Here is a 23337-nt window from a genome sequence, read left to right on the forward strand (position 1 = left end):
CGGTTATAAAAAAAGTCAAAAAATCAATCAGTTAAAGACGCAATCAGTAGGAATAAGTTTCTATTGGGTAGGAATATGATTCGTCTAATAGGAACATTGCAAACGAAAACTGATTGAATTATAGTGGAACACTTATCTAGTTCAGCCTCTAAGCTCGACAACTCTTTAGACTCAAAAGAAAACCTGTCCTAAGTATGTAATTATTTAAAGATAATACTCTAAATATAAGCTGTTACTAAATTTAGTAAACAGAAGGGTTTTTAAAAACTCCCTCAGAAAATGCATTTTATTTAGCTGAGATCAAATAGTTTTATCTTCATCCACTTATCAACCAGACAAAAGTAGATATTTCAAGTCTAATTTACATTAAAAGTTTTTTTTAGCAGAAGAACTTTATGCAATATAAATGTTTGTTTGTACTATTCCTCCAATTCAAGCCAAATGGGGAAAAGGAATAACATCCGACGTAGGAACCTGAATAAAACTAATAAAACATCAATTAACAAAAAAGAAAAATGGAGGAAGCATGATAATTACTCTCCAGGCTTCAGTTTTAATCGAATTATAACTCGCTCTCAAACAGCTTTTAAGCGCATTGAGAAATCGTATTCTAATCTGAAACTAGTATCAAGTTCCGCTTATTACAAACCACCAAATAAATCACACTTGATCATAGCTTTGAAAGGTTTGTATGGAAATTTTCCCCAAACGATTATAACCAGAAGTATAGGCCAAAAGTTATCGAAAACTGAAGCTTTGCGTGATGAGATTGAAGAATATAAAAAAATAGCCAACTTGGATCCAGATTTTGAAGGAACTTTAACAAAATTACACGTAGAGGATGAAAAGAAATCAGTTTTTCAAGAATTAGAGCGGTTAAAAACAACTGAAGAAGAGCTATTGGAAGAGAAAATGGAAATAGATGAGGATGAACCTGAAGAAGCAAAAGAGGCAGATGTCAAAACGGAAGAAAAAATTGATGAACCCGCAGATGCAAAGCAGATTGATGACAAAACTGAGAAAGAAACTGATCAATATATAACAGAGATAAAAGAAGAAGTGAAAGAAGAAGAAGTGAAAGAAGAAGAAGAGGAAGAGGGTGAACAAAAAACTTTCTTGCCATTTCTTGGAGCAGAATTGTAAAAAAAAAGTAACACAACCAGGGTATTAAAACACCAGTATAGTTCAATAAATTCTCATAAACAGCTAACACATCTATTATTATTTCCATATGACATTTATTCCAAATATATCCATTTTAAACAACACACTCGATATAACGACGCTCATTGTCCAGGCAAAAACGGACGTTATAACGAGAGGTCCTTATACCACGAAAAGTTCACTATCGATGTTTCAATTAACAATTAAAATATCATTGCGCCAATGGAATAACAAACGGTATTTTATACATCGATCGTTATAAGGAAAGGGTCGCTGTTATGGGAGTCGTTCTGAGGAATGTATTCTATTACAATTTTGATAATACACAGCCATTATAATGAAAATGCAAAAGACTGATCCTGAAGTCAAAATTGAGGTTCTTTTCTACGGGAGGGTAAAAATCTGGCAGAAAATAGAGGCTCATATTTAAGATTTTGAAGTTGCCTCCGTCCCATTTCTTGTATGTGAGTGAGAATAGGGCCGAGTAGGAATTACCTCGCAGTTTTTTTGGTAGTTTCGAAATCCAAGCTAGCTTCGTTTGATCATTAGATCAAGATTTGCTTTAGCCTAGCTTTGTATGATTTGGGACACATTTTTAAAATAAAATTTTTAAATTATGCAATACGTTGTACATGATTTGAAACCTCTGATTTACATAATTCAGCGTTACCTCATGGAAAATTTGCCATATGGTAACCATATAAATCTGTATGAGATTTATAAGGCAAGACACCATAAGCCTATTGTTATCATAGAAATTAGCATGGCATTCATATGGCAGGACACCATAAATTTATGGTTAGCGTAGAAATTTGTATGGCATTGTATGACGGGACACCATAACCTAATGGTATGCTTAATGTGAGGTTCCATAGACATATGACAAACTAATGAAAATACGCCATACATTAGCGTCATTCATAGGGACGGGTGGACGTGCTTTGCTCCAGCTCCGATAATCCAGCTCAGTTCTGTATTAATTAAACTAATTCATGAAAACCAATAGTACTTTTCAATAAAGCTCGCTCACCTTACAGAAATTTATAGTTATTTAAATTTATTGATTATTTTAATACAAAAACAGCATTTCAGCTTCTAAAATTTCCATTGCCATGAAGTCCATGCCAAGGTTAGAGTAACGCTGACGCCGATACCAAGATACAACCAAGCCAAAGAAACATTGATTTTTTTAATGATAATTTTCGTATTTCGCCATTTTTTTTCCTTCGGGTTTGTGACTTTCATACTTTTTGAAATTAATCAATATCCTATTAATTTCAGCAACGTTTTTCTGAATTTTTAAACGTAGTCAGTTTTATAAAATCCGAACAACTTGGTTTCGGACTGGAATGATTTTCGAATAATCTAGAACCAATTTAGCTCTCGCTGTTACAACAGTGTTGTGCGAATTCTGCTTTTATCAAATATTATGTTTCGTGCCTTTCTTCGATATTGTGCTCAACCTTTGATGTTTTGATTGATTTTGGATTAATGAGTTGCTGAGAAACAGACACAATAGAGAAGTATTGAAATGCATATAAATTAAAGTATTATTGAATATTAATTTACATTAAATTATACATTGATTTATGTGCATTTTTAAGCGTCTTGGAATTACATTTAAAATAAACTTATAAAGTTTCCCTAAATACATAATTCTAAAATCCAGTATTTTTAGACAGTTTTTTCATTCTATACTGATATATAAAAACCAAAAAACAGTATCAATGTTATTAAAAAAAAATGAAAGTAGTATTCCAGTGCTAAAACAAAATTCAGGCTAAATCAATGATCTACGGGATTCAATATAAGTAGCACATAAATGGTAATAAAAGAAACTAGTGGGCTGCTCCCCCTGCTCGCTAACGCTCGCCAACCCCCGAAAATTTCTACGCAATCTCATATGGTTTGCTTCGCAAGCCAAGCTCGCTTCACTCGCTACTAACTTAGGTACATTGCAAATGCACAAAATTCTAAGAATTCAAAACAATCATTCAAATCCATATAACAACTGTTTTTTAAAAAGAAATTACACCTTTTTAGTAAATACTAAGTCATTAAAATAAATTTGAATTCAAATAAATGACATGTAATTCGTTAAATCTATTAGAAATGTGCTATAGTATAAAATCTTATGATAAAATTTCTAAAACTGATATCTCTTTAAAAAGGTTAAAATTTTGGCTATAATTAAGTTTATTAAAAATTGAAATAAGTGAATTGCAATGGAAAAACCTGCATAAACAAATAAATTCTAGTAAAATAAATAAATTCGTAGTATATAAATTTGTGAAAAAAAGCGCTTTCGATAAAATACTAAAATAGAGATTTATCGACAAAGACTACTCACTTCTGCCCAGCTTATGCTCTCTCTGGTTATTTCAGTTTCCGTTTTTAAAAGCGCTATATGTTGAGCCATCTCAGCTAGATTTGGCATGTGACATTTTTAGCGGCAATCATTGGTTGATTTTCTAGCGTTGCCATTCGGAGAGTTGTAATGAGGCTTTTTTTGTCGCCGTGTAAGAGAAATATATATATAGATTCAAATTATTTTAAAATTTATCTATAGATGCCTTTCAGTTTGTGATGATTTCTTAGCTCTTAATTAATACCAATTCGTTAATTATGATATTTTTTTCTCCGAACAAAGAAAACGTTTTTACAGATTCCACAGTCATTAAGCTTTCTACAGAGGCAAAGAATACTTTGGTCAAAAAAATTATGTTACTACATAAAGAGACAGCTTGGAAGTTTTAGTCCAGTAACTTCAATTCCAAGCAAGCTTCCTAAGTAAAAAGTTTTTTCCTCTTCTGTTTGTTGAAAACAAGAAATGCATTCCTCCATTTCTATATTTTACTCAGACCGGAACAATAGACAAAACTCGTTTTAGATTTGAGAATTTTGATTTTTTTTTTTTTTACCACGAATAGATATTTACGAATTTCACTCTTAAGATAGATTACAAAAACATTGAGTGTTGAGAATATTAGGTAATGACAATTAATTAAAAAAAACTTCCATGTAGGGAATTCCGCGCAATTGTACAGCAGGAAATGGCCCACATATTCTTGCCCGGTTATTATCACAGTCAATTCGATTATTATTAATAATAACCACGTATTTTGATAATAGATGAATAGTAATCAAATTGCCCGATTTACATTTGCCCAGTATTTCCTACACTAGAATGTTTTTTAAAGCTAAAGGCCATAATCTGGTATACAGTACACCGTCATTTATCATAATTTTTTCTAAATGTAAAATCTCCGGGTTGAAAAAATCACAATAATAATAATAATAATAATAATAGTTTTTGAATTTTTTAAAATTCTGAAAACAAAAATAACTTTGCTTTGCTGTCTTTGTCTCAAACTTTTTTGTATACACAGAAAACTAAAATATATTTTGTCTGCTGTCTCTATCTCAGACTTTTTGCAAATTCTGAAAATAAAAATAAATTCTATCTGCTGCTTCTGTCTCGGAAAAAGTACCCTCCACAAACTGGAAATTAAAAAAATTTTTAAAGTACACTTTTGTAAGGAGGCCGCTAAAAAATTTAAAGATTATTCTAAAATTTTGATTTCAAGATGCCGCCTTATGTGATGGTTAAGTTTCTTTGACCAATCAGAACTTTCTGACCTTGTATGAAGCTGGATGCTTAAGTGTAGAAAAACAGATATTCATCTACTTAAATATATAATCACTAAAAATTTCGAAATCAGCGATGCCATTTGATAAGGTCTGTATTATTATCCTGTCTGTATTATTATGCTTAAGCCTGTCTTATTGTAGAACACCAAACTTAATAGATTCTTTTAACTATCTATGATTGCCAAAAAACAAAAGTAAAAAGCAAGCAAAAGCACAAGTAGATAAGTATCTGTCGTATTAACAAAACATTAATTAGGAATTATTGTATTGTGATGATTTTATAGATTTAAATCAATTTAATACACTAACATGAATTTAGTTTATAATTCCGCAATTCAATGAATTATAAAAAAGATCTTTTTATATAGTTATCATAAGAACTGAATATTTATCGTATTGGAAAACGAATGCCATTGCATTTTTCCTTTACTAAAGTTCTCCGATATCTTAATAGATTTAAATATTTGTTATAATATAATGAGTTTGTATGATTCAGCTATTGGTGGTATTTTAACAGCCTTTTAAAAACTGTACACCATTATTTATTTTTTAATAAACTTATATAATGGAATTCTCTCGAGTATTTTGGAATATTTATTGATGCCCGAATCGCCGCCACGTTTTTGGAATTGGAAATCATCATTCACGGTAGATTCGGCACATTGTCAAAGTTTTCAGGACATTGCTACAAAACCAGCGTGTGTCAGGTATTTATTTATGAAAGAAGATCCGGAACTGTATCAAATCGCTAAATCTCTCCCAGATTCAAGTAGATGGCTATACCTCTTAGTAATAAAAAGCTGCCAGAACCTAGCACCGATCCTATTTGAATTAAATCTGTACTTCATGTTATTCATTTCAGCAATAATGACTTTGATGTTTGTCGCAAAAATCTTCCATGTATTCCACTTCAGCCAAATATGGCTTCAAGTCAGAAAAATTTATCGCCAGATAATTTCTACAGCGAGAAATCATCAAAGAAAAATACTTATGACTTATACTTCAATAGCTGCGATTGTTTTCGTGTCAATTTTAATGTGTCTTTTGACTGAGAAAGAAAAAAATAACTTAATGGCGTCTTGCAGATCACCTATATGCCTATATTGTAGCCCACGGTTATGGAATACTATTTTTAAGAATTATGAATCTGCAAACGAGATGACCAAAAGGAAAGTTGAAAAATTCGAAGGAGCAATCTTTTACATTAGATCGACAACTAAAACGTATGGCTGGTGGTTTAACAAGCACGTAGAGACTACTACGGAATATGGGTTGTTTGATGAATTGATTCCTCTATCAGACTTTCTTTTTTCTATGGCAAAATATTTAGTTATTTTAGAACTAACATGCCTTATTTATGCTTGTTCAACACTTTTTATTTGTATGTTTCTTTATTTGCTTATTGACGCTTGGATCTATTTAATTAATTTCGTTAACCAACTAATCCAGAATAATCATTGACTAACTCAAGCTGTTCATTGTTAATGAAATTTACATTTAGTATATGTTGTACCTGAAAATTCTAAATTAGTGTTAAAATGCTTGTAAAGTTTTATTTTTACAATAACTTGAACCTCTTGCTCTTTTCCATTTAATCTATTTTTCCCTCGACAAGCACAACCCCCAAATATAAGGTCTCCTTGTTTTTGGAAACACGAATATTTATTAATTAGTTTAAGTTTGCAATCAGATGCCACTCTCGTTTTTTTGTGATTTTTTATATTCTTACTGAAAACAGGGAAAATAATTTAAGAGTGAGATTCTTGAAAATTTCCCAAAAATTTCAGACAACTAGGATAAAGAGAGAGGTACTTCATCTCAAGATAAAAAGACCAAGCTAGAGTGACTTGGCTGTGAAGGAATGGAAAGAATCAAAGGAATGTTGCCCGATGCAAATTGGTAAGCAAAACAATAAAAAGCATATCTCAGGCCAGTCAAAACACATGAAATTTAGCATCATTCACGAATATTTATCACGAAGATATTTTTAGAAAATCAATGCAAGTTGTATTATATACACATTGTATCTAAGAGTATATGTTCAATTATTTATCTCTACGTAAGTTAAGTTCACTTTTTAATCAACATCGAGAAATAACAAATAAAAAATTTGAATTTTTGCTTTTATTAAAAATATTTTTAGAAAAACATTTTCAAATCTTCAAAAAAAAAAGTCTCAAGAAGTATTACAGCTACCAGCTTCTTAATGGACTTTAATTGTGGATAATTTAATTGAGTAAAAATAAGCAGTTAACATCTTGTAACACTAATAATGTTTTAGGAAAATTTTGGAAAACACAAGAAAAGTTCCAAAATTTTATAGTGAATTTTTCAAGATGGCGGGGCACACGGTGGTGAATGGGAAAACATGAATTTTCAATCACTGCAACAACCACGGCGATAGGTCAAAAAATTGAAACTATCCTAATTATGGTAACTATTCATGATAATTTGACTTGACTAACAGTTTAATGGATTTCTAAGAGAGTTGGAGACCATATATTTGATTCATTTCGAATATTAGACCTTGTATATAAGAAAAAATAAATCCCGTATAAATATTAAGAAAAATTTCGTATAGAAATAAAAATTATTGACTTTTATAAATATATATTTTTTATTTATTTTAATGGCCAAAGCTCAAAACAAGCTCTTTTTTTTCTATTTTCGTTTTGTATTAAAATTAGACTTTTCCTTATTTTCATAGTGTCAGTTGCCTTCCTTTCCGTTTAAATCACTGATGTTTTATAAGTGGCTATCGTAATTGATTACCTAGGCTATTTTATATTTTTATATTAATAAAATAAAGTTACTAAACCCACAATGCGCTAAAAATCCTTAAAGAGCCACAAAACGTTCTGTTCCGGAGTTTAAGAATCCTCAAATTAGACATTAGTAATGATTAAAAATATGGGTGTTTAACACACTTCTGATGTATTCTAATCATGCAGGGGGAAATTTTTTAAAAATTGGAAAATATTTATCTATCTAAAATACTTTAGATATAGAATATACTATCAGACAAATGTCAGATCAATTTTCTGTTTGTTTATCTGTAATTATTTTTCTTTTATTTTCCATATCTTTTTATTCTTTCCAAATCTCAGCGGTTACTATTAAATATAACTAATGTATGAAAAGTATATATAAAAAAATATTTAATTAATCGGTTTTTTTTCGTTCCTTTAGTACAAAATAGTTTTAAACCCGCAAGAATATTGATCCCACACTTTCTACTGCGAATTTAAATCTAGTACTTAAACTGTCTAATTAAATAAATAAATACTACTCAAAAATTCCGAATGTTGCTTTCGTTAATGGCTAAATAAACATACTTAACATTCACAAGCGTAAACGAGTTATGTTTCTATGGCATCCTAACAATTCTATACACGCAAAATTCATCATCTAAAACTTATTTGAACAGTATATTCACTGCTCCAATTTCCTCAATCTTTTCCATGCTCAAAATCTTCGCAGTGTTAAATAGCTATGAAAATGTATTTAAAATGAAACTTTTTACTCATTTAAAATGTTCAGTATGAACTTGAATGTGAGATCTTATTTGAATGGTATTTTTGCATTTTCTTTTGTTTTATTTACGGTAAGTATACTTATTATAAACTTTAAAAAAACATTAAATTAAAAAAAAACATTAAGTTTAACGGAGAAAAATGCAATAACTAGTTTAATGCACTTTTAAAACTTAATTGGTTTTAGATACTTGATGGTTTAAATGAATCAAGCGTTTTAACGCAGAAATAGTTGATATCCATTTAATTTATTAAATATTTAAATTTGTTAATTTTGCCCAACTCCATGTTAAAATAATGTCATTGATTTCCTAAAAAAATTGGGAAAAATATAATAATTGGTTGTGTAATAATTCCGACAATTTTAAACTAATTTTTTTCTTCTTCGAATTTGCAGCTTACCTCTATTAGGAATGAAAGTAAGTTACTTTGCTATCATTATATATTTTGAACATGTTTATTAGATATTATTCTTTATATTAATATAAAATTATCTAGCTATAATTTCGGTAGTTCCTGCTAACAATTTTTATTTATTTATATAAAAATATTTTTTATTCGTAAATAACTATTGTGTTATTATTTACATAGTTTTTAATAGTGAAATTAGGCCTCTTACATAATATTATTCGGTACTTGTTGGTGGACCGTGCGCAAAAATGTCAGGTATTTTTTTCTTTTTATTTCCTTAAATTTTACTTAATTTCTTTTTATGTCGTTTATTTTTTTTATTTTAATCATTTTTTTGTGTTTAAGAAATAAATAAAATAAAAACAATTTGGTGGAGATCTATTTTTATAGGCGATATTCCGCACCTGGCTAAACGAAGAATCCTTGTTATTCATTTTGTATTTAATAATTATCTTATTTTCCCATTTGTATTTTTTCCCTATTTGTAAAATATTTACTAAATAACTCAATTGGTTTAACCATTCAAACGAATTTGCGATCGGGGCGAAATCCCGATGGATGAAATTATGATAATCTTCATGGCTGGAATTCTTATAAAATTTTATTCTTTTGAAATATCCTTGTAGGGAACATCGATCCATGAATTTTAAGAGAAAATAAGATTAGTGTTGGTAATATCGGGCAAATGCATGCTGGACAATCATTTCCAACTTACGATGTTAACCATTGTGAGTAAGATGCTTCCATCTTTAATATTTTTCACAAATTATGTGATATTATTTTCGGAAATATTTCTAAGGAATATTACGCATTATAGAATATTAGCGGTTTCATTCGCTGTTGTTTCTAAGTTACGGTTTCGCCATACTGTGATTTTGACTGGATTCAACGCACCAGTTTCATTAGATAAACGAATTGTTTTTTGATGATTTTAATTTCACCCTTACTTTAAAGAAGCTCGACAAGGATTCGTCAACGAATGCTATTTGTAATTTAATAAGTAGTCTTGAAGACATTTTTAAGAGGTAGATAAAAAGTCGATTATGTTAATCTGCAATTTATATGAATTCTTAAAATTGAAAATAATAGTAATATATCTTTCTCAGTAATAAATGCAGATGAGAAGAAATATTAATTTTGTTTGTATATGGGATAAAATCTAAAATGGATAACTTTTCTGCTGATATCAATTTTCAGCATTTGAATTTAGTTTATGAAACAAACTAAAACCGAGGCGCACAGATCACCTGTAATCAGACATTTTTAGATTTCCAGAAAGCAAATAAATATATAAACCTAAGAAATATATAAAACTAAGAAATATATAAAACAAGGGGCCTAAATTTAATGTAATATATATAATATATAATATAATTATAAAATAAACAGAAATATTTTTTAAAAAAAAGTGATTTTCATATTTGTTCTTTAAAGTTCTGCTTCGTGCTGTTAAATATTTTCTTTGAATATTATCGCGAGTAAAATGTTCATACTCTTATTTCACCTTTGAACATTTTCCTTAAGTTAAATTATATCTATCTTAAAAGCTTCCAAATGTGATGAATGCAATCGTAATTGCTTACTTTGGGTGTCCAGTGGTCATCACCCTTAATAAATATTTACAGAATCCTTGCGAAAAATGAAATTTTAAAAACATACGCGACATTAGGGGTTGCAAATTATCCTTAAAGCAAGATGAAATTTTTTTTAAAAAAAATCAGAGAAATCACTATTGAAGAAGGCGAAATTTAAAACATCGAAACTTGTATGGTTGGCAGAAAAAACTGAGAGATGGTTCAAGCAAATTATTGAAAGCACCTTTAAATTTCATCAGTCATCAGTTTAATTTGTTTGCCATACTTTTAATCCCGTCTCATCAATAGTGATTCATCAGATTTTTTTGTCTTTTATTTTTTGCTACAGTTTTAATATGAAATTTCTTGTCCGTATGTGTTTTTTATTTGGATTTTATTTTTCAAAAAGATTTTAAAAATTCATTTTAAGAGCTGCGATTAAGGAACATTTAGCATAATGAAAACAACACAATATAAATTCAATTCGAGTCGAGTTGACTGTTTTCATTAAAATTTTTACTATGTATGTATTCTTATCGGAAAATTCTACGCAAACTCATGTTTCCTAGAAGTTTAAGTAATACATTTCAATCCACCAAACAAATATTTTCAAACAAAATTAGCAATTTTAGCTTCATTTTTATCGAAAAAGATGAGCTACTTTGCTATTTATTTTGCAACCACTACAGTAACAAAATCTGTTTTAGAAGTTAATGCATCGTGTCGGACTTCAAAATATCAACTGCGAGATATTTTCCCCAACTTTTATGATATAGTTTAGAATCATCACCTCTTAGCAATTTTTTGCACTATGGTAATGCTGCTTTTGAAGTTATCATTTATGCGAAATATTCTTCCTCACTTTCATAATATGACTAAGAATCGTAGCAATTTTTGTTATTTTTATATCGAACAAGATTAGTTATTTTACTACTTATTTTACTACCATTGCAGTGACAAAATCTATTTTCGAAATTCGTGAATTCCATCTGACTTTGGTAATGATATTCTAGAAGTTATCAATTGCGAAATATTCTTCCCAACTTTTACAATATAGTTCAGAATCGTCATCTCTTTCACAATTGTCGCCACGAGGTAGCTATTCGATTTCTTTGAATTGCGATTCTAAAAGCTATTGGCCAATCGATATCTGTCCTACTCATCTACAAAAGCTATTCAAATATATAGCGCTATCTCGGAAATATATCCCAGTTATTATTCAATGTTAAATAATAAACTTAGATATAATAATTTATAAAAAGTGTCCAGGGACGGGTTCTAAGCTTTTAAGAACTTGATTTAATTCATTTCATTTAAAAATTCGTGAATCTGGTTCACGAATTAGGGAATTCTTAGCATCTTTTATGAAGTATTATCTAAGAAATTGATACCAATCTTTGGTTGTGCCACCAAAACTTTTCTAAAGCCGTCACGTGGTCGTCAAACTCTGCCTTAGTAGTTGGAACATATTCTTAAATTTCAGAAGCTCAAGTTAGCACAACCTAGAAAAATTAGCTCACGTGTTAATTTTCATGTAATGCAAATTGTTTTTTAGCTTTTTTTAAGAGCTCTAGAATCTAGTTCACAATTCAAAGAAATTCATAGAGAACAACAACACCACTTTGCCAATGATTGTGCAATCTCCAACATCTCTTATACAGCCAGAGAAGCAGACAAATTTTGCTTTTGTAATTAAGCAAATCGTCGGCGAACTTTTTATTCTGAACATCGCTCAAAAGGCGTGTTTAAGAAAACAAATTCAGCTATTTGGGAAAATAGGCGCAATTCAAAACGCATGTTTAAGAAAATGCATGAAGCTGGAAATTCGTGTTTAATAATAAATGAACACATTTATTTAAGAAAATGGACACAGCTTTAAATGTGAGTTTACGAAAATGCAGACATCTCGAAATACGTGTTTAATAACAGGGAGAGCCCTCGAAATGCGTGTTCACGGAAATAGGTACGGCTATTTAACAAAATGGGCACAACTCAAAAAGCATGTTTAAGAAAACGCATTTTTGAAAATTGTTCTTTTTTTCCAAAAGAATAAACTAATGGATTTAAATACATTTAAAATGTTATATCTTCTATTCGCATAAATTACTTAATATTTATATTTTTTCAAATAGTCTCTTTGAAAAAATATTAAAATTAAGCTAGTTCTCTTAACACAAGGTTGTCACGGTTCCTATCAATTTATAATAGTGGTGTGAAATTGATGTGGTGCGACTTTGTGTTTTTTAACTTTCATCTGTAATATACCTATCCACCTAACACCCCGTAGTTCGGGATTTCCTATCGTAATAGTTATACTTTTATACTTAACGTTTAAAAATGAAAGGAAAAGTAAGTGCGAAATTCTTCATTTAAGTGTTAAATTAGGGTTGAAAATTAAGTGTGAGTACTTTTAGCTGTGCCTCTTTTCTTACACACGCATTTTTAGTTGCGTTTATTTTCCTAAATGCGCATTTTTTGTTGTGTCCAATTTTTATTCACGCATTTTGAGGTCTGTTCATTTTCTTAAACACGCATTTCGAGCTGCGTTTAGAATAAAATGCTCACAGGCAAATTGTTCCCAAGAAGAGAAGATATTTAAGTTTCCAAAAGCTAGATTTAACTTAATTCAACATTCGAACTGAAATTTACAATAAATGAAATAAATAGCCGCGATGTCTCAGGGGATAGAGCGTTCGCCTTCCTATGCGGCGAACCGGGTTCGAATCTCAGTCGATACGAATTCCGCATCCAGCTTGCACCTACCACAGTGCTGACGTGAAATATCCTCAGTGGTAGACGGATCATGGGTTAGAGTCCCCTTGCGTGAGGCTAACCGTAGGAGGTTCTGGTGGTCTTCTTCTTTATGAAAAGCAAATGCGGGTTAGCTCCATCAAAAAATCTTCCACGAAGGCAAATTTCTCCCAATACTCGATCCAAGAGTTTCCAAGTCTTCTGGATTGGGTTCAAAATTACAAGGCTACGGCGTTGAACAGTAGTAGTCGTAAACCCATAAATTTGGGTCGACTGTTCAACGACGATTATAAAATATGAAATATAAAATAAATTAAATTACGCTTGCATTTGAAAAAAATAAATACAGGAATCTATTTCACAATTTAGCGAATTCCGAGTAAACTTTAAGGTATCCTGAGGAAATTCTCTTTGCCAATGGTTGTGCTTCTAATATAACTTTTCTTATCTTACCATTATGCCGATAAATTCTTCTCCGGCCGTTTCACAAATGCAGAAAAATTTAATGATTCTACAGACAAAAATAATAACACATTCTTAAAAACAGGTTTTAATTTTTAGAAGCTTTTTTTACTGATTTTTTTAAAAAAATGAGCTCGCATAGTAATTCATAAATATGCTAGCATTTTTATTCATAATCTTTTTTTTTTTTTTTAAGAATGCGTGAATTTAGTTCACGATTCTAGTGAGTTCCGAGTATCTCCTGGAGAATATTATCCTGAAGAAATGACACCATCGCTTTGCCAATGGTTGTGCTATCGATATAATTACTCTTATGCAGCAATCATGGCCGACAAATTTTGCCTTTGCAGCTACACAAACTACGGTAAGTAAGTTTAATATTTTTCACACGTTTTTATAAATGAAATAACATCTCTTTTGAGCATTTAGGTTTTAATTCAAATGAAAAAGTAAGAAGAAATTTGAATTTTCTTATAGGTAATTTGTATTGATTACAGCGTTTAATTAAAAAAAAAAGCAATTATAAAACCTTAGACATGTGTTCGACACATTTTCATATCAATCCTGAAAATTTTAGAGAATTTAATGCAAGTCTGCACTTTCTGCTTTCTGTGCTGTTATAAAATTTTAAAAACAAGTTTTTAGTCATCGTTTAACAATTTGTTTAATTTAATTACGTTTTAAATTTCTTGTACTGTAATACTGTACAAATAATTAGATCCTTTTCAGAAATATGAATTTATTAATTAAAGAATTCAAAGTTTGAAAGGAATTGTGAAATTTTTAAAGATATAAAAATTTTAAAATTTCTTTTATTTTTTAATCTTTTGTTTTTGTTCGGGAACTGTTCAATCGATTCAGTAACTTAAAATATCGTCTGCACTTTTTAATAAAGATGTCTAAGCTGACGTCACTTCACTTACCAGCCCACAGGTGATTCATCAATGATCAATCAGTTAGATAGCAACCAATAAGAATACGTTTCTATTGGGATGAGAATACCTATCACCCAATAGGAATAGCGCAAACAGCTAGTTGCCATTTAGAGCAACACAATTACGGCAATTGATTGATTAATAGAGATGTCCAAGCTAAAGGCTGAACTATATCACTAAGTAGAGTAAATCAATCAAATGTCGTTTGCAGCATTTCTATTGGACGATATATCTTTCCATCCCAATAGAGACGTATTCCTATCGGTTACTATCTGTCACTGATTGATCATTGATGGGTTGCCAATGAGGACAGACAACTTAGTGGACAGACAACGGAGTGGCATCAACTTAGACATCTCTATTCCACTCAAAGATGCAGTACAGCCTCTGGCTTGGCCATCTTTATTTAGATATGGCATCTTTGAACAATAAGATTACTCCTTAACACTTTATTCAGATGGGCTTTAACATCTCTGGGTACATCCGATGGGGAATTCAGATGGGGAACATCCTTTGAAGAATAAGATTATTCCTCAACACGCGAAAATCCGAAGACTTGATTTAATTCTGATGATACATTATTTTATAAGATTCTTTCACTAAAAACAAACTAGTTGTTCAATTTCTTCTTTCTCACTAAAGTATGGTAGAAACCTTTATAGAAACTACAAGTTGTTACAAAACAATTTAATATTTCCCAAGGGTAATAAAGTTGCACTGAGGCACCAAGATAATAATATCGCATAGTTGGATCGCATTCTTCACATGAAGCTCTGAATAGTATTTTAATAATAAATTCTCCACAATCACCACTAGACATTTCATTACATTAATGAAGGTAGAATTCGACGAGAGTAACGTGTAAACATTAAGCCTTGTTTTCTAAAGATATTTCATCATGCTAAGATTAAAACGTTGCATTTATTCGCAACACATAATATTGTCTCTTTAACTGTCTTTTTCGAAACATTTCTTTCCAACGAATTCTGGATGAAACTTATAAGACTGTTCTTTAAGGCTTTATTGCTAAATGGAATAACGTTATTTTTATAGCTTTTGTGACTTTATAAGAGTTATTACTAGTTAAAATTTATTCATCTTAAAAAAGCACCCTCTTGGCTAATTTCAAAAATGGCGCAAATTGTTTTTTTAAATTTCCAATGCAGCAGGCGCTACAGCCATTATCCTAGCGCCGTACAGAGATCAAAAGAAAAGAAAAATACAAATACAGAGAGAGATGAAATATACAAAATACAAAAATAAAAGCAAAACATCAAACACAAAAAATTGTTAAAAGGAAAAAACGCCACAGTTTAGTGAAGATGTAAAGCGTTTGTGATATCATTCTTTAACGTTTGAAAAAGTTGCTCTAACGCTGCTTTTGTTTATTTGACTCGTAAAAATTTAATAATTCTTTTTAAAAAATAGTTCAAGTAATTTCTCTGTTTTAAAGTCCAGACAGTTCTTTTTAACAACATAATATGAATGATTTAAAATTAAACTTCTTAATTTGGGTTTTGACACTCTGTGACTTTTTTATTTTACTTGGCGAGCGCGCTAAGAAGAATGCTTTCAAAAGTCTCATTTAAACAGCTTGTCATTTTTTTAGGAAACAAATATGCTGGTTAAACAGGAACAAAATCATATTTTTTACCTTTTAAATCATGTTTTTTTTTAACACGTTATCTAATTTTAATTAGGTTACGCCTTATAGAATGAAACTTAAATGATTACCAAAGGAAATATGCGCTATATTACTGCCGACAATTTGAAATAGAGCATTTAAAATTATTAACACTACATTTGCAAAGATAAAAATTTTATCTTTCTTCATATTAACGCAAAAAATCATTTTTAAACTGAAGTCACACTGATACACGGAATGAATTAAGGTCTGGAAGTTCATTGAAAGTAGTGCACATTTAGACAATTCATCTTCAAACAATTTTGTGTTGATGACTGAAAACTGCAAATCAAAAAGTTCGTTTGATCGTTCATTGATTTTTTTTATATAAAATTTTAAACTCGAAACAGTTATTTATCTTTTTTTTCTTTTTTTTTTTATCGGTAAGACGGTTTAAATAGCCACTTAACCCTTCGACGAAGAATTTTCATTAAACATATTTTTCATACTTGTTTTCATTATTTTATATTAAATTAGGTCAAAATAAGTGAAAAATATTATGTTTAGTACTTCAATAATTTATGGTTATGAAATATGGCATGAAACGCTGATTTCTCTTTGCGCGTTAAGGGTAAAAACTTTCCAAAAATGTTTTCAAATTTGCAGTTGTTTAGAACTAAGGGAAACAGTTATTTAAAGTTGAAATTTCTTTAATTTTCAAAGTCAATTATTGATAAATTTCTGAATATGAATGAAAAAAATGTCGAACTTTTTTTCTGAATTTATATTTAAGTACAAATATATTTTTGATAATCTAACTATTTTAATAACTATTAGACAATTTGATATTTAATAAATAAAAAAAAAATAACAATTTTAAAGACAAAACTTAACTCCTTATTTATAGCTAACTTCCTTAATGAATGGAGTAAAAATTTCATAATTCCTTGCAATAGCTTTGAATTAAGAATTAACCACGGTGTTTCACGAAACAGTTAAGTTTTTAAAGTATCGATGATTGTTTTAGTTGTAAAAGTTAATGCACTGCCATCATTACATAAACTTTATAATCATAGGCTATCGTCAGACTATAGTACACTACCTAGACATAGAATTTATAACCATAGACCATCTACTATCACGGAGTACACAATCTTCATTCATTTTGTCCCCGAATTTCAGACTTTCATCTCACTAGTACCACCATATATATCTTTATATTTATCTACCAGATAGCAGCGCAAATTCAATTTGTATCTAGTTTGAGGACAGTACTCAGTTGCTTCTAGTTCCACAAACCTCTCTTTGACTTCAAGAAGAAAAAAAATTCATAAATTAACAGAACTGTATTGGAATAGTTTCACAGCAATTATTTAAACCCTCTCAACTTTATTATTCCTTGCTCCATTGAAGAAGATTGCATTGATAGTTCATAAAGCTACTCAGTACATGAAAGGGTAGATGTACACTTTATCTGAGACACATAACGTACTATCTGCTCATTGACGGGTTGGGTTGTAAATTCTGTCTTTGCAGTGTGTGCACTTGAGATTTTATGGTCGAAATATTTATTTGATGCTTAAATATGTTTTCTTATGTGGAATAGATTATCCAGAAGTAGATGGCAAGTGTTGCCCTCCTTCTTCTGAGGATTGTGGTGATGATCCTGACACTGTTAAAGCAATGGAAGTAGATGATCCACCAGAAATATATGTGGAATTAAAAATCGAGATTAAGAATTTGGGTAATTTTTGATTTTTTATAATAACGAAGAAAGTTAAGCATATTTCTTAAATAATGCTAATATATGACAGAGAATCTATATTGGATTTGATGTAAAATAGACAAATACTTTACTACATATTTTTGCTCGAGTACATTGCGTCGAAAATTTTGCGATCCCAGATCTATTAAAAGGTATAAAATTTTACAATTAAATGTTTCTTCTTCATCATTTTCAACGGTCTCAAGTACTAGTCTCTCCCTTTTTCTTGTTATGTATACTCATGTGAGGGTCACACGAGAAGAGGGGAGCCGAAATTCAGCTGGACATCTTTATTTTGAGCACTGCTTTGACTGCTGGGCCTAAATTCATTTCTGATTTTTCCAGCACTGTCAATAACCTTTTGCAACCTTCATTCAAAGTTGTTACAGCTAAATTAGTTGAAATTTCAACAATTTGTACTACTATTAATTCTTTTTCGCAAGTAATTTAAACAAATTATTTCAATAAATTTGTTAAAATGATAGTATTTATCTGAAATATTTTGAATGTGAAATATTTTACATATAAAGTGATCAAATCCATTAATAAACAGACCGTGCCAGTTCACTTGTTCTTATATGTCACAGTGTGCGCCGTGTCGCGCTCAACGTATTACACTCTAATTTTTGCATTTTTTTAAAAAAAGAAATTCAAGAATTTTGGTGCAATAATTAGCAATAATAACTATTAAAAATGCAATAATTTTTCTTTGCATTTTGTGAAAAGTTTACTGCGTTGCACCCCCTTAAAAGAAAAATCAAAGTTGGGTTTCTATTAACATTTCACTAAGTGCTAAAAATTACTAACAAAATAAGTTTCATACACTGTAAAAATATTTTGGAGAATAGTTGCCACCGTTTTTGATAATGTTCATCAAACTAAATGCATTTTAAAGTACAGATTCATTATCGTTAAAAAAATCCTATGAAATTGACAAAATAACAATTATTTGAAAAAAATTCACGAGATTATATTACATGAAAATGAGCTTTTTTTTTAAATGAAAGGTTTCTAAAATGAAACCATTTAATTTATTCTAATGCGCTGGGAAATATGAGTAGTCAGTAAAAAGTAAAACAAAAATAACGTTAAAAAACTGATTAAAACCGTAACTGTGAGAAAGTAAATATAAAATGTGACTACGTACACTGTAAAAACATTTTAAAACTTCAACACCAAAAATGATGTCAACTATGCACCATAAGTTTTACTGTATTGCATTAGGGCTCATTTTGTATAAAATTACGATAACGAGCATTTATCCTATTACTTTAAATGGAATATTTTTTTCAGCCTGTTTCGTATTAGTCCCATTAATTTGATTATCACATTGTTTTTCTAATTACATTTAAATTTTCTTTCAACTTCGGAATAAAAGTGTAGTTAACTAATTTAACAATATCCAGTATACGAATGGTGAAAAAATTTTGGCAGGCTGTTTTTTGTTTTCGAAACCTGCTTATTTTATTCACACCTAGTTTCAAAACTAGTTGTAAAGTTCATCAACAGTTGAGCAACTAACTGAGAACACAGTGAAACATAGTTTTAAAAATAATCACATTTCGCATTAAAAAAGTGTTGCAGTTTGAACAAACAATCACTCATAGGACTATTTTTGTTTTAATGATCTCATACAATACACAATAGAAAACTTTTTTTTTTTTTTTAATAACGGCAGGTACTGAATTTTCGTTCTTCGCTTTAGAAGATACCGGAAGTGTTGCTCATTTATCGTTACCCAGTGGGCACCTGTGAACCAAAGTCACGGAGGCGAGCAACATTACCCACGCCACAGTGCCACAAATACCCGTTCATAGGGTGGGCCACATTTATACATTCACAAATCAGATGACAACACACAGAGAGAGAGAAACATCCATGCCCAGAGCGGGATTCGAACCCGCAGCCATTGGCTTCGCAGTCAGGCACGCTAACCACTCGGCTACCTGGCCGGCGAAAACATTATTTTCTAGTTTTTGTTACGAAACAAAACGTGCTAAAAATAAATATCGTTTTTGTAGCGAGCATTTCAAAACTAATTAAAAAAAGTCATTCTTTGTACTAAGATTTTATGCTATTCTTGATAAAAATGTACTGTATGCTTTAATTAAAAATATACAGGGTTATTCATAATTCCCTCCGGGCAGAGTCCCGCAGTGGACTGATCGTTAAGACACGGTTCCCAGCAGATCACCGAAGTCAAGCATCACTGGCTGCGGTCAGTGTGCGGGTGGGTGACCACTTGGATCAGTCTGCGTAGGGATCGAGGGTGTGCGGTATTGGTCCTCGTTAAACTGTGCTACCGTAAAGTGCTCGACTTCGCGCGCAGGTCGTCGGGCTACCGAAGCGGGGGTGCCATCCCCTCTGCAGAGGATCAAAATTGTGATGGCATGTCTTCGGATCATCCTCAGGGATGTTTCCCAGATCGTCGCCAATAGCCCATTGTGCAGCTCACGTAAATAAACTACAACAACAACAATCCCTCCGGGCAGAAGCTGGTCTATCGCATTGATGTATGCTGTGTGACTAAGGGTTCACACATAGAACACCTGTAATGTATGTAAGTAAAACTTGAATAGTTTCGGAATAATTTCATATGTTTCTTTTTTTCATATTCGTCTTCTTTTTTTTACTATAACGCTTCGAAACCCCGGAAGGAATTATGAATAACTCTGTATGTATTGGCATATAGGGTAAACTAACCAGTGAAGGAACACTTAAACTTTCTTGCCTTTTAAAAAATCATATTAATTTCAAAATTCGTAATTTTAGTTAAATGACAGTGTCAACATATTTGCTACTAATTGCAAATTATGTAAAAAAGTTGCAGAGAACTTACCTAATATTGTTTTAAAGTTTCGGAGGTTCAAATAACAAGTAGTAAGAAGACCAAGTGAAGGAACAGCTCTTACCAGTGAAGGAACACAAAATTTCCCAGTAAATGAACACTTAATTTTGGTTATTTTTTAATGCTCTTTATGAATTTATATGCCATACAAATATCTAAAAACAAGCCTATTCTTGAAATTATAACATATAAATACTTGGAAAATGTTAACTTTTTTTTGTAAACATGAATTGAAAAGTAAAGTGTCAGCATATTAAAACATATGTTCATTCACTGGGAAATCTATTCCCAGTAAAGGAACATGCCTGTTCCTTCACTGGTTAGAAGTTGTTTTTTGTATTTTTAACATTCTTTTGATGCAAAACGTCACTAAAGGTACAAGAAAATTAAAGTTTTTCTTTCATTTTCGTTAACTTAGAAAAAACCCAGTAAAGGAACACTTGTTCCTTCACTGGTTTTTCATCGTTCGGTGATCCAGTGAATAAACACCCCCTTATCTCAGTACTTGATTATGCTATGATGCTTTAAAAAAATAAAACGTAACTTCAATAACTATATTTTGAATTCTTATTTTCACAGTGAGAAAAATAAAACTATCACATGCAATTAATTCCACTACAAACATTTAAATACAAACACTCACCTTATAATTTTTTCGAAGAAACAAGGTGTTGCAGAGATAATAACAAATTCAAAATTTTTTCCAGAGAAGTCTATTTGACCAGGTAATCCAAAATATTGCTAGATGACTTCCTATTGTTTGGCAGTAAGCTAATTGTTACCAATCAATCCAAAGAAAAAGTTTCAAATTCTTATTCTTAATCAATATATATGAAATGTTCCCTCACTGGTTGATTTACCCTATATAACATTTAGATAGTATAATTTTGCATTTACAAAGATCGATGCTTTAGGGTTCCTTACAGTTGCTGTAAATTATGAAGCTACAGTGAAATCAAATGTGCTGGCAACTCTGCATCTTTATTACGATGGTGAGGAGATTGTTGAGCCAGAGACAGGATCAATTCCGGAATTTAAGAAGATATACGTGTTTCTGAATTGTAAACTTCCTGGAAGACACATGGCTAAGGCTGTCGCAATAGATATGGCTACGGTAAACTTCAATGCAGTTATTTGCAATTTAGAAAGTAAATTAATGACATAATATTTTTTTTTGTTTCCTCTTTCTCTTCCCGTTTCTTTTTTAGTATTAATTTATAGTGAAGTTTCATTTTTTCTTGTATTTCTTTTTAAGTTATAATCACAAACGCCATTGAATTGGAATTAAATCGAATGCAGTTAGCATTCTCGACAATGCAGTTAGCATATCGACAGGAAGAGGACAGTTTATTTTACAGAGTTTGAGTAGAACATATGCGAACGTAAAGGATAATACGAGACAAAATCTCCCAATTTTTATGGTCAAATTTCTAAGATGTTACAGGATGATTTTCAAATTTGAAGCATTACAAAATCGTATTAAAATTTAAATTCATCGTTGTTGGCGTTTAACACTGATTTTTGTATATGTCTAGAGAATGCTTAAATAGCTCGCATCAAGATTTAATTAAAATATTGCCTAGTGGGGATCTTAGAATCCCTCATTTAATTGGAAAAAATACAGTAACAATCAATAGACCGGACAATTTTACATAATTAAATATTTTTTACTACCTTGTGCAAACTTTTTAGGCCTAAGACTTCATGGCTCAAATATGGCTCACAGACTTACTTTTTATGTGACTGGCAGTTCATGAAGATTTACTAATTAACTTTAAAAAGTTGCTTCTAGAGCGGACAACACAAAACAATACCTTAAAATTAAGCTTCATCTCAAGGTTATGTTTTAAAATTATTATTGCCACATACTGAATAGCGGAAGCAATATTAACAAAGGATAGTATCCACTGAGAAATTTTAAAATGATTATCTTAGGTAGCAGATCACACATTTCTCTTGGACAACCCTAAACAATATGTACCAAGATATTTTAAAAACAACTCAAAAACATCTTCTGGATTTATTATAAAATGAGTACTTTTTAAAATGCATAAGTGTTTTATAGCTGGCGTTGAACATCCGACCCAATTCTGAGTTTACGAGAGTCATTTTCGCTTCTGTAACCTTGTAATTTTAAGCCCAAGCCAGATGACAAGGAAATCCTGGATCAAGCATTGGGACAAACTAACCTTTGTGGAAAACTTTTTAAAGGAACTTACCCGCATTTGGGCTACATGGAGCGGAAAACCACGAATTCTCCTATGTTTAGCGTGGTGACAAGGAGATTCTAACCCATGAACCGTGTACCACTGATGATAATTTATACCAGCACTGTAGGCGATGCAAGCCGGGAGCAGAATTTGTATCAATCAACCACCTCTGGGTTTCGAACAAAGGTCATCTCATAGGGAGGCGAACGCTTAATCACCTTTGGTACTGAGACTCTACATAAGTATTTTGAAGTTATTTTACACATTGAAAATTGATAAAATATAAAAAAGAAATCTGTTTTTGTCTGTTTGGACAACCGATTTTACAGGATTTCTCTTCAGTAAAATTTTACAGGAAATAAAACGTTTGACAAATACTTATGATATCATTAATAATAACTCTGAATCG

The 23337-nt window shown here is 30.7% G+C and overlaps 1 protein-coding gene across 1 annotated transcript in view; it reads left to right on the plus strand.

Annotated features, from left to right (window-relative positions):
- Window positions 1-441: 441 nt before the first annotated feature.
- LOC107445474 (uncharacterized) overlaps window positions 442-23337 on the plus strand; it is a 186345-nt gene continuing 163449 nt past the window's right edge. Inside the window, exons 1-5 of the mRNA XM_087151393.1 lie at window positions 442-1139; window positions 5678-5745; window positions 13743-13910; window positions 17712-17849; window positions 21633-21832. Of these exons, the coding sequence (XP_087007519.1) occupies window positions 442-1139; window positions 5678-5745; window positions 13743-13910; window positions 17712-17849; window positions 21633-21832 (1272 nt within the window). The remainder of the gene's footprint in view (window positions 1140-5677; window positions 5746-13742; window positions 13911-17711; window positions 17850-21632; window positions 21833-23337) is intronic.

This window comes from Parasteatoda tepidariorum, chromosome 9, assembly GCF_982258835.1.
Source record: "Parasteatoda tepidariorum strain Cologne lab strain chromosome 9, Ptep-v5.0, whole genome shotgun sequence".
Taxonomy (NCBI): Eukaryota; Metazoa; Arthropoda; class Arachnida; order Araneae; family Theridiidae; genus Parasteatoda; species Parasteatoda tepidariorum.